The sequence below is a fragment of the Arachis hypogaea genome, chromosome 9 (genome assembly GCF_003086295.3).
Source record: "Arachis hypogaea cultivar Tifrunner chromosome 9, arahy.Tifrunner.gnm2.J5K5, whole genome shotgun sequence".
NCBI classification, from domain to species: Eukaryota; Viridiplantae; Streptophyta; class Magnoliopsida; order Fabales; family Fabaceae; genus Arachis; species Arachis hypogaea.
Window position 1 is genome coordinate 10629614 of NC_092044.1, and position 12604 is coordinate 10642217.

Consider the following 12604-nt stretch of genomic DNA (forward strand, 5'->3'; position numbering starts at 1 on the left):
ATATTTTTCTAAATTAATATAATTATGCATTATTCATTAAAATGATTAAAAATATTTTCGATTGATAATTGATAAGTAGTTTAATAATGTATTAAATATTGATTTTATATAATTATAATAAAGATATTTTTTAAATTAGTATAATTAATTATACATTATTCATTAAATAGATTCATTTTGGAAGAAAAATGGGTTTACCAGGAATTGATACGTCACCTTCATTAGTTGGGAGAAAAATCAAATTTTAGTATATTAAGTAGAAGTAGATAGATAGATTGGAATGAAATATTTTAGTAAATTAATATTTGAGATAATTATTTTTTTGAAATAACTAATTTAATTTTTTTAAATTTAAAATTTAAAATTAGAAATTTAAAATTTGATGTGAAATAACTTAATAAGAATTTTTGAATTTATTATTTATCTCTATTGGTCTAAATAACCAGCCCATTACACATTGTCAAGATTCTTATGAATTTTATATTCTTCATTGAGAATTCAAATTTGAATGCAGTTTCTAGTGAAGGAGATGATGCTGCCATTTATCCAAGGCCTCGGCTGCAGTCGTGATCCTTAGACTTACACATAGAACAAATTGATGGTGCTTAATTGCTCTTTTTTTTTTTTTTGGGGTCTTGGTGCTTAATTGCTTATCAAGGGAATTGGTAAGTGATAACATAAGGTGAGTGAAGCTTCTAAACCGGATTTTCGTTCGGCTAAAAAATTATTGAGTATCATGACTTCATCGATTTTTTTTTTTGGGAACATATAGGCCCATGAACATCACCTCTAGATGGAGTACATGACGAGGAAGTGACTCAGCATCATATATGGTATTGGATCATGTCTTTTGAATATGCTTCAATGTTTCTTTGTCACTTTTTTACGAAACTACCAATTACCTGTCACTGCTTGATAAGAAAATAATATGATTCTTTATATACACAATTTTTTAATAACACTTTAAACGTTCGGATAGTTAATTAATTAAATAATTTTGATAATACATAAATAATCACTGACACATTGAAATCGCACGGGTCATGAGATTGATGATTGAATCAAGAAATAAAGGCGAAAGAAGGCGACACAGCAATCACTTGCTTTGTAGGGACAAATAATCACTACTCACAAAACAGAAAAAAACTGCGCAAGTAATTTCCTCCCTCTTTCCTTTCTTCTATAACCTCCTTCCTCTTTCCATCTACTATTTATTAATTTGTGTTCTTCTATCAATTCAATTAGCTCTGAGAGGTTCAGATTAGAAGTTTCAGGTGCTGCAATGGCGAATCGCCAAGTTGTCGGGTTCGTTGGGTTGGACGATTTGAGCTTGCAGATGGCGTCTTCGCTTATTCGCCATGGCTATGCAGTTCAAGCTTTTGAGGTTCTTCACTTTATGCCTTTATTTATTTAATTAAATTTGTTAATTTTGGTTGGTGATAGTGCCACTCACTCTTACTCCCAAATCGGTACACAGTAACTCTTGTTTTTGGCTGCAAAAACCGAAAAGGGTTCACGAGTCTCTCTCTCTTCCTCAGTTCCTCAACATTCTCTCTCTCTCTGGGTCCACTATTGTTGTGGGCAACGCTGGCGCAGTAACTTGGTGAAGAAATCACACCGTTCTTTTTTAGTGTGTTCTGATTGGTCAAAACTTTTCATAATTGCAACTTATTTCCCGAGTATATACTAAAGTAAATATTGCCCTTTCTGTAAATGGCATGAGCATGTCCTGAGTAGATAAGTGAAAATTTAGATGCAGGTATTTTTTTATAAAATTGATAATTAAAAATTATTAATAATTTAATTAAATTATTGAAATTATTTAATTATTAATTTCACATATTTAAATATTACAATCTAATTACTTGTATTTGGTTGTATATATTGTTAAATGTTTATAATTAATTATGCGTTTTCAATCTGTATATAATCCAATTTTATAGTTAAAAATAAAAAGAAGAAAACCAATTTTTTTTTGGTGACTAGAAGAAAACTAATTTAAAAAACATAAAAAACAACAATAATATTAGAAAGATAAAAAATATTAAAATTTATTTTATTTAGAATTTATTACAATTAATAAATACTAAATAAAGTAAGTTTAGGCTATTTTAATTGATTTTTGTTGTTGTCTTTCAAATATTATTGATATATAATTAATACGTTGGTACTAAATAAGTGAGCTCTTTCAAAAAATTTAAAATGGTGATAAAAATGAGCCATATATATTTTAAAAAACTTTAGAGTTCAAGGGTTGAAATGAATTTTTTGCGAATATAATTAAAAAAAATATTTTTATCTTTAGAATTTCTCATGTGAATTTTTTGCTTTTTTTATTGATATAAAATTTTTGAAAAAAATAAAAAGAGATATTTTGGTAAAATTTTACTCCATTTTTTACATGTATCATTTAAATAATTACATATATATTTTTGAATTACTCCGATTAAAAGTCGTTGTCAAATATAAAAAATTAATATCTTTTTATCATTTTTGTCATAAGTATTTTGAGAATTTATTTGTTTTTTGTATCTTTTTGAATTATTTTTGTTAAGAAAATGAATTTTTAGATACCATTTTAATAGTTTACTCAATAAATAATAAACGGATCTACCATGCATCAATTATAATTTTTAATAATCACTAAAAAGAATTATAATTTTTACTTTTTAATATTATTATATTTATTTACTTAATCTCTTTGGAGAAGGATTTTTGGTGATTATATTATTATGATCACTAGTGGATTAATAAATCATTTATTAAATATATATTATAATTTAAAAATAATCAGAGTTGTAATATTAATCAATATGATATTAACTAAAATGGTAAATTCGTGAGTTTCAAAATCAATGATTGTAGATTTAAATCGTGCAAATGGCAAAAATCTTCTTGAGATTTAGAAACCAAAATGTGGTAAAAACAAAGTTGTATTTTATTTCTTTTGGTATTCTAATCCAAAATCCTTTAAAGCTTTAATACTCAATTTTCAAATTGATCTGAATCTAGGATAATAGAAGAAACCAGTTTCACTGACTTTTAAAAAAATTAGAAAAAAGAAAAATATATATATGAGAACCAAAATTACAAATAGTTAAATTTACAATATTAAATATTTATTTAGTAGTTCTTGAAACTCAAAATATTGTTAAGTGACTCAAATATTAATGTACCGAACAAAGAGATAACTTATAAACAGGAAATTTAGTGAAGTTAATTTTTTAACATAAATATCAAATTTTCTTAAATTGAAATTTTTATTTTTATTTTATATTTATGAGCGTATTTAAAATTCAACAATTGCTTTCAGATAGAGGTAGTAATTTTATTCCATATTAATACTTGAGACATTTCTTGTGCCTGCATTTTCCTTTTATTACACAATGATACTAAAAAGTAAAAACTTTGAAAACTTGTTTAGATGATTCTCATTACCATGTATGCATGATTTGAAAACTTTAAAAACTTTGAAAACTTTTATTATAACAATCATGATTTTCCTTTTATTTCATAGATATTCCGGATGTTAGCTTTGATGATAGGAACTTTATGAATCAATGAAGAAAAATGTGTGTGGCATGTAGTAACATCTCTTACTTCTAATAATTCAAGCAACTTCCAGGTTGTTTCCCAACTGAGCTACATGTATTACTGAGTGCCAAATGTCACAAGATTTTACGACCTTAGCAAGTATAATAAAGATAAACTTAAGAGAAATTCTTGGGGGGCCAACAATTTTTAGTATTTTTAACCATCATTGGTCAGTACAAATACTAAATTATTTTTAACAAATAAATTTTACTAATTCATGTGTGCAAACTCTAAAAAATGTGAGTGTAAACTGTATTGACTTATGTGTGCAAAACTCTAGTTAATATAGGTGTAAATTATATGTTTTTTGTGTGTAGAACGTCTATAAATATAGGGACAAATTATTGCTAGCCAAGTGCTGGTCAAAAATGATAATATTTAGTAATCATGTAACATTGCTCTAAACTTAATATTATGAATTAGCTATTTAGTAGTCTGAGTTTTCTGAAATTCGGTAGAACTCCCTTAAATAGGATATTTCATATATACAAAATAAACATGTCGGATATCCATTCTCAACAATCACAACCACAACCAGTATAATCCTAGAGTATCTGGTTATCACTATCAAAATTCTAGCACTCAAGGATTTAATGTTGAGTTTAACATAATAACTTATCTTGACTTACCACAATAACTGAATGTTGCTAAGCTTTTAGTTGCCAAGGGTGCAAATAAAATATTATATCACAATTTGGTTACACAGAATTGCCGTCTAGTAAACAAATAGCTATTATCATTTATCAGGCAAGAGATAATGACTTGTTAAATTGTGTCAATTAACCATATATACCCAAAGAGATTGTTTTTCCTTTCTTATGTATTTATTTGTTTATTTTATTATGTTTCTGCTTTTTGTTGAAACTTCTTATTTCATAGCAATGCTGTGTTACTGTTTACAAATTTTTAATTGAAGTGAAATGAATTTCTCTGTAGATAACTGATTCCAGCATAGATGAACTTATGAAGCTTGGAGGACGCAGATGTTCAAGCCCTGCGGAAGTGGGAAGAGGTAAATTGATATCTCAGCTGTATTGTTGACTATTTCATAAATTATTGTTAGATTTACATGTTCTCGTAAGCTTTGCTATGGTTACTAATATGGTAGTATCCTGTTTTAAAATTCTTGTGATGTATAATATCATTTCAAATTAAATAACAAATTTGGTTTTAAATTCATAATCAAATCTTGTTATGATATGAGGGATTGAGTTGGGCAGCAGTTGTCAGCATTCTCATTCTAAAACTTATAAAGTTATAATGAATCTTTGATTTATGAGAGGCAATAATCAAACAAAAGCAGAAACTAGTATGTATTTACAGTTGGGTGGTTTTTTAGTGACTAGATGCTTATCTCTTAATTTTTAACATGAAAAGATGTAGGTTTATTGAGTTCAACAATTTTTAGTGCATCTTCCTCTTATTATGGTTTCATAAATAGAATCTTATAGACAACTTGTCTCTGAAGTTTGTTAACTGCAAAGCTAAAGCAGGTTTAGTATCTGAATCTATATGACTTGCAGTAATGAAGTTAAACTTCTGAGATAATTACTTCTGAATGGTAATCAAGTTATGAACTTTGTTCAAGAAACATCTTGTACTGAATATAATCTGGTCTCCTATATCTTTTTGAGTTAAGCAGTTTATTATTTTGCATGACTTCAGAAAGAGATTCTTTAGAATAATTATTAATATTATAGTTATTATTAGGATTGTAATGTTCTCTGAAGAAAATGAAAGGAATAGTTGTGCTAACTGTTCCACTGCCTGTAAAAATTTATGTAAATTACACTGTTATATTGACTCCTTTCTAATGCTTTTTTTTTTTCGCGTTTCTGGCTTGCAGATGTTACAGCTTTAGTGGTCCTAATATGCCATGCGGATCAAACTAAAGATCTAATTTTTGGAGAAGAGGGTGTTTTGAAAGGTCTCTATGAAGCTTTTAGACATTATATATTATTTATTTCCAAGGATCATGGTTCCTGTAAAGAAAATTCTTTTTTTGGGATATGCAGGTCTAAAATCGGATACAGTTCTAATCCTCCGTTCAACCATATCACCATCAGTTCTCCAAAAGTTGGAGAAGGAACTGGCAGGTAACAGCTGCCTTTGATAATTTGGCTCTATATGATAGGTTGATTCTTCATAAAGGAGTTCCTAACAACTCATCACATTCTCATACTTTTGGAATTAGAGTTGATCAGTTAACCCCTTGATCACTGTAAATATTTTCACTTGTCATGACTCATGATAGATTGATAGTCGGTCATTTGAGGATATTGTGAGTTCAATTTCCCTTTCACATATGTGATGTTTCTATTACATTATTTCTAAAACAGAAGTGAAACAAGTTTAAGGGATTTCACATTATTTGTTGTGGTCTGGATACTAATGTTGGGTCAATGATGCTAATGGAGATTGAAGACTAATAAAAAGTTTTTGTATTCATTTTTCTGATGTATCCACAGAGTTTTTATTTTGTTTTATTTATTTTTTCTCACTGAGGCACAAAATTGGCTATTAATTTTGCAATTTTATTTACTCTTGGATATTTTGGTGAACACTTTGTACACTCAACTTGCACATTTCTAGAATGATATTGTCAATTTTTCTGTTTCTTTTTATAAGGGGGGAAGGGGAGAGGGGGGATGAATTTAGTGATGTATTGTTACAGGTCATAAACATATTTATTTATCTTGTAGAAATTCATGAGATAAATTACATTGTTGATGCATATGTCTCTCTTGGGAGGTCTGATGCTTTCAATGGAAAAATCACTGTAAGTTATTGTTCTTATTTTGATTGTAATTATGATTTCGTGCTGAGTTTTAAAATGCACAAGCTTCCTGCTTATGATTAGCCAATATACCTTACATTAATTGTTGATGCGCGAACTATAGATTGCATCATCAGGAAGGCCGGATGCCATTGCAAAGGCTCGGCCTGTGCTTTCTGGTAAGGCATTGAGATCTATTTAGTTATATTATAATCGAACTTGACTTTTATGTAAAAGTGTAATTCTTTTTAATATATTTTTATATTAGCTAATTGTCTCTCTCTCTTTTTGGACAGCAATGTGTGAAAAGCTTTTCACTTTTGAGGGTGAAATTGGTGGTGGCAGGTTATTTCTTTCTTTGGTCTTGCCAAACCTACTTTATATTATTAGATACAATTTTTCAAACGCTCCTTTTAATTCATCTATTTGTTGATGTTTTCATGATAAACTTAGATAATGGTCCTAAATTGCTCTGATAATGTCTTAACCAACAAAGCTAACTTCTGTTGTAGGATGTCCTGTCTTGTTGGCTGTATTAGCATTTATTGAATCTTACCAATCTTTTTGCATTGCAGTAAGGTTAAAATGGTTACTGAGTTGCTTGAGGGAATTCACTTCATTGCTTCAGTGGAGGCTCTCTCTCTTGGTGCCAAAGCTGGAATTCACCCATGGATAATCTATGATATCATTTCCAACGCTGCTGGAAATTCATGGTGTGTGTTTCATTAATATGAAATAGGCAACTCCAAGTAAAGAAAAAAAAAATCTTACACACATGCGTGTTCATGTGGATGCTTTTAGATGTGTATTATTGCATAACTATATTTTTTTGGGGAAAACAAATTTAAGGCAGGAAAATAGGCTTAAAATTTATTGAAAAAGGAAGCTTGACATTATAACCCATTTTATTTATTTCTGAGCTTGTTTGGAAACCATTTAACATGAGAAAAGAATTCTATTTCCTTTAAGAAAAGAATTCATTTCTATTTGAAAATCAATTCCATGATTTGAAATGACTATAATATATTAATAGAATAGAATTCAAATTTAAAGAGTGTGTGAATGGATTTGGAAATCAGACCCCTTTTGGTCTGATTTACAAATGAAGGAAAAATGAGAATTGGAATTCTCAACGGAATTCAAACTATTCATTTTTTGTTGTTCCAAAGCAAGAAAAAGAATTCAACTCTTGAGTGAATTCTAATTCCTAGCATTCCAAAAGTTGTTTTTTCACCAGCTGAATGCTGATATCAAAATGTGCTATTTAAATATTTCATTTAAACAACTTTTGCATTTAACTTACTTTTTTCTAATCCTCCTTCCCACTTTTTTTCCCTCCCCACTTATTGTAGGATGTGATTGTTTCATTTCTTTTGTAGGGTTTTCAAGAATAATGTTCCTCTTTTGTTAAAGGGAGAGATTAAGCATCAAATTCTAAACACTATTGTTAAGGACTTGGTAAGATTAATAGAGATCAAAAGCAGCTAAATTTTTTACATTTACCATGTGTTTTGGCTTGTCAAATGGTTATGCTACTGACATATTTTAGTTTAGAGAAAGTATAGGGAGCCAATGACCTAAGCGTACAATGTGTACAATGAAGGTTTAGAAAGTATTAGAGATATGATTATTAGTGTTACATTGTCCTATCAGGTTACGCTTTTGGGATGAGTGGTTTCAGGACATGGTATTAGAGTTCCAGATCCGGAAGGTCAAAAGTTCGAACCTTGGTGAACCCAAAATTAGCTTTTTATAATATGAGATGTTTATTATCCCTGGTATCCGGATGGTTATCCCTGGTATCCGGATGGTCATTCTGGATAGTATAGGTGATGTTCATTTTATTCATAAACCAAAAATTTAGCCCATTGTACACATTGTACGTTTAGGCCATTGGCTCCCTAGCACTACTCTTTAGTTTATCATTGGTTGATTGAGTAACATATGGACTTCAATTCAATTTTGACACGTTATGATAAATTTATTATGTACGAGATTACACATCATGATAAATTAAATAATATGGTATTATGAGCAAGTTTATGACCAAGTGAAACAGAGTTTGATTCCAACTGCTTGCCTTCTTCAAATTAAATTTTAGTTTTAGCACAGGGCTTGATCAGAACTGTACTTTTTACATGCTCTAACACCAGAAAGCTCTCATGTGAGGAGTAGAAGTGCTAGTGATATAAAACATTCACTGCTTGTTTCTTTCTGGTTGGAAAAGAGCTACAATATTGTATATTTGTATTAATGTCTTTTGATTTTCAAAATTGGCTCTTTTAACTTTCTGTTTTTAATTCATATGGTTATTGTTATTCTTTTTAATACTTGATATTTTCATTATGGCTATTGACTGTTCTTTATTCAAGGAAATCATTTTGGATATGGCCAAGTCACTTACTTTTCCACTTCCACTTTTGGCTACCACTCATCAACAACTTATTCATGGTACAAAAATCTTTGAAAACTAAACAGTGATTTTGATGATCCTTTTCATTAAGAACAACCTAGCTCTTTCAGCTTATATGATTCACCAAATTCACATTTCAGGGATCTCAAATGTTTCTTGTGGAGAAGATGATAGTACATCATTAATTAAGGTAAATGGACATCTGTTTCAGCAAATTTCAATTAAAAAGATTAATTTTTAGCTTTCATTTTTTTTCATGGATATATGTTTTTTTTTCTTTAGATATTTCTTCATCATTTTCTTGATAGGTTTGGGAGAAAATTTATGGAGTAAAAGTTTCAGATGCTGCAAATGAAGATTTATATAGCCCTGAACAATTGGCATCGGAAATCACTTCGGATTCTAAGAGTGGGAGAAGAGTTGGTTTTGTAGGCCTTGGAGCAATGGGATTTGGCATGGCAACTCATTTGGTGAATTCAAAGTTCAGCGTCAATGGTTTTGATGTAATTCCTCACTTTCAATTCTTTATCTATATCGCATTGAACAAATGGAAAATTTGTTCCAAAAATTGATGGTAGTATCATGGCAGTGAGTTGGCAACCATCTTAGCAAGCAATGCATACATTTTCCTACATGATCAACAGCATTGAAATCCACAAGTAAATTTCAACTTTTCTGTCAGAAACTGAAAATCTAAAGTCAGATCATAGTGTATTCATTTCTGAGAACTTTAAGACATTGAAAAGTTATTTATGTTTTAATAAGGATATGGGTGAAGAAGGCAAGGTACCAGCATATTTTACAATAATTGTAACAAAACAATTGAACTGGCATGCATCAATATCAATATTAAAAGTTCATCTGGGCCAAGATGCACAAGCACCGATTTATTTGACTAAACCTTGTTCTTACCATATTCTATCAAGAGTTTAGCAGCATGCTTGTGCTTCAATGTTTATGTATCTTCATGTGTTCTGTCCCGCTAACTTTGTCATCCATTGTGTTTTTCACATATGCAGGCACATTGATATTTTTCTTTGCATTAATGTGTGCAGAGTCCATTACGTATTTGTGCATGATCTGGATGCTACTGTGATAAAATTTTATTTATATATCATGACAGAAAGTAAAATGAGCACCATAAGCTTCTTTCCAATACTTCTGTTTTTGCTTCTAGGTGTATAAACCAACTCTAACACGATTTGCAAATGCTGGTGGCTTTATTGGGAACTCTCCAGCTGAAGTGAGTAAAGGTAAATTAGTAGTTTAATGCATACTTACAAACCTACAACTACAAATAAGCTTGTACAATTCGATTAGTGTACGAGATGGTGAATAAATTCATTCCTTTCAATCCTGCTTCTAGTCTAGAAATGAAAAGCCTGATACATTGGTCATTGATCATGGTTGGAATTGTTTTCCTAAGCTGGTATGCCATGGCAAATGAAGTTGACCCTTACCATGGATTTTGTTATTAATGCATTTATCCACCTTGTAAAGTTAATTTTTGTTGCATATAAAGCTTTAAACACTCCACCATTGTAACCAACCCTCTTGAATCTTATGGTTTACGTCATCCTCTATTTCTCCATTGTTCTAAATAATAGAGCCAAGATACTTAAATTCGTTTTACTTGTGGTATATTGTTTTCTCTAATTTTCACTTCTGGGTTGGTGTTTTCTCTTCCCATTATGAATTTTCTTCCCATATACTCCATTTTAATGCGACTTGTGCGCAAATCATGCACTTTCAAAGCTAGTATCCTCAAATCTAGCTTCTTGTTTAAATCTTTCTGTGATTCTCCCATAAAGACGATGTCATCGGAAAAAAAAATGCACTATGGTATGGACTCTGAGAATTGATCAGTAAGCATCTCTAAGACTAGTTTCAAAAAGTTTGAGCTTAGAGATGACCTTTAGTGTAATTCCACACTAGTTGTAAGCCAATCGTACTTGTCCTTAATTGCACAAATACATGCAATATTTAACCTTAATTTTAAAGGGACTAAAAGTTTGTTTACCCTAATTTAAATGATGTGACAGTTCATGATGAGATGACTTCTAAAAATCTTTTCCGTTGACAAACTGTATCAAAATTAAATTATTTGAGAAAGGGATTAATTTTGATAGTGTAATAGTCAACAAAATATCATCATAAACTTCTTTGCTATAGGTATTAGGACTAAGAAAATTTCATGTAAATTACATCTGAGAAAGCAAAAGAAAAGTGTATACATAATTTATTGAATTCTTTTGTTTTATTTTGTCTTTTAACGCTGTCTTTTCCTTACAAAAAACAACATTTGTCCAAAAAAGAAAAAGTGAAAAATGGAAATCTCAAGCACATAAATATTTACATATTATTTCTTTCAGATGTTGATGTTCTCATAATCATGGTTGCAAACGAAGCACAAGCAGAAAATGTATTGTATGGAGAATCTGGTGCAGTTTCAGGTGCATATAAATTTCTCAATTATCTCTGTATTATGACCACCCCCCCCCCCCCCCAAAAAAAAAAAAAACAAAATATACTAATCCTTCTTTCTGCATTATGTAGCTCTTTCACCGGGAGCATCTATAATTCTTTCTTCTACTGTTTCTCCGGCATATGTGAGTCAGCTAGAGCGTAGATTGCATAGTGAGTTACTACTCCCAGATACATGGTTATGTGATCTGTATTTGATATCAGAATTTTTTTTCTTCCTTTCTTTATATGCAGAAGAAGAGTGAATTTTCCCATCTAAATTGGCTACTCTTAAAATGTGGCCTAAATTTTAATGAGTGAATACTGCCCCGTACAAGTAGAAGGAGAACTAGTCAGAGTTGATTCTCCTAGTTTAAAGTATCTTAGTAGATATAAATACAAGTCAAAGGATAACTTGCATGATTTTTTTTATTGGCTGTAAATCTCTAACTAATCAAGGGACAGAAGAAAGGTGCATTATGATTTAGAGAATGTTAAAGAGGTAGAAGTTATCTGTCACATTATTGGTGTCATGCAAATGGATGTGTAAAATGAAGCTAGATATTTAATAAAGTATATTTTGAAATAAAAAATATTAATGAGAAGTAGATATTTTTCTGCTGATAGTTTGCACTTTTGTGGAATTGATGGGAATATTTTCTTATTTACAATCTTAAGTTGAACGCTCAACCACCCAATATGCTTAATGAATTTTAGTAAGTGACAAATGTCTGCGAGAGCCATGCTTAAAAATTAGAGAAAATGACAAATTGATCCCTAATTTTTTGGTATGTGGACATTTATGTCTCTGAGGATTTGAAAATACATTTAAGTTTCTGATTTCCTTAAAATCTGGACACATCGATCCCTGGGTCTAATTTGTCCTATTTTAAAAACTCTCCCACGTTTGCAGCCGTATTGGACAGATTAGTACAACGGAGACACATTTGATTTTTCCGTTGGGTTTGGCAGACCCAAGTGAACAGAGGGATTGATGTGTTCAGATTTTGAGAAGGTCAGGGACTTAAATGTATTTTCAAATCTTTGGAGACTTAAATATCTGCAGGCCAAAAGGTCAAGGACCTATTTGTCCTTTTCTCTCAAAATTAACAGCAGCAGACTACTGCAATCATAGACTATAACATGCCACATTAGATGCTCCTGACTGAAGTTATATAACTTTTACATAATGTTGTATAAATGTTTGCTAATGCTTAAAGCTCTAAAGGAAATTTGTACTTTCTCTTGCATTCTCATGAATTCACTTCAATTTTTTAGAAATTATTTGACAATACAAATTTAAATGTGTAAAATATGAACTCTTTTAGGTTGTTTATTCACTAACAGATAAAATTCTT

At 30.2% G+C, this 12604-nt stretch overlaps 1 protein-coding gene across 20 annotated transcripts in view; it reads left to right on the plus strand.

The window, feature by feature from the left end:
• Nucleotides 1-510: 510 nt before the first annotated feature.
• LOC112710334 (uncharacterized) overlaps nucleotides 511-12604 on the plus strand; it is a 28287-nt gene continuing 16193 nt past the window's right edge. For 5 of the 20 annotated variants that reach the window (XR_011865357.1, XR_003811624.2, XR_011865353.1 and 2 more), the window contains exons 1-18: nucleotides 545-682; nucleotides 773-833; nucleotides 1049-1154; nucleotides 1246-1384; nucleotides 4531-4606; nucleotides 5441-5521; nucleotides 5610-5690; nucleotides 6297-6373; nucleotides 6495-6549; nucleotides 6667-6715; nucleotides 6946-7083; nucleotides 7750-7828; nucleotides 8743-8821; nucleotides 8924-8973; nucleotides 9092-9286; nucleotides 9961-10036; nucleotides 11156-11236; nucleotides 11340-11420. Coding sequence is in view for 7 of the 20 variants with exons in the window: in XM_029288896.2 (XP_029144729.1) it covers nucleotides 1283-1384; nucleotides 4531-4606; nucleotides 5441-5521; nucleotides 5610-5690; nucleotides 6297-6373; nucleotides 6495-6549; nucleotides 6667-6715; nucleotides 6946-7083; nucleotides 7750-7828; nucleotides 8743-8821; nucleotides 8924-8973; nucleotides 9092-9286; nucleotides 9961-10036; nucleotides 11156-11236; nucleotides 11340-11420 (1300 nt within the window). In the remaining 13 variants the exon portion in view is untranslated. Of the gene's footprint in view, nucleotides 683-772; nucleotides 834-856; nucleotides 1155-1245; nucleotides 1385-4530; nucleotides 4607-5440; nucleotides 5522-5609; nucleotides 5691-6296; nucleotides 6374-6494; nucleotides 6550-6666; nucleotides 6716-6945; nucleotides 7084-7749; nucleotides 7829-8742; nucleotides 8822-8923; nucleotides 8974-9091; nucleotides 9287-9960; nucleotides 10037-11155; nucleotides 11237-11339; nucleotides 11421-12604 lie in introns of those variants that run through there. The other 15 variants (XR_003811629.2, XR_011865356.1, XM_072202487.1 and 12 more) reach the window with 7 other exon arrangements.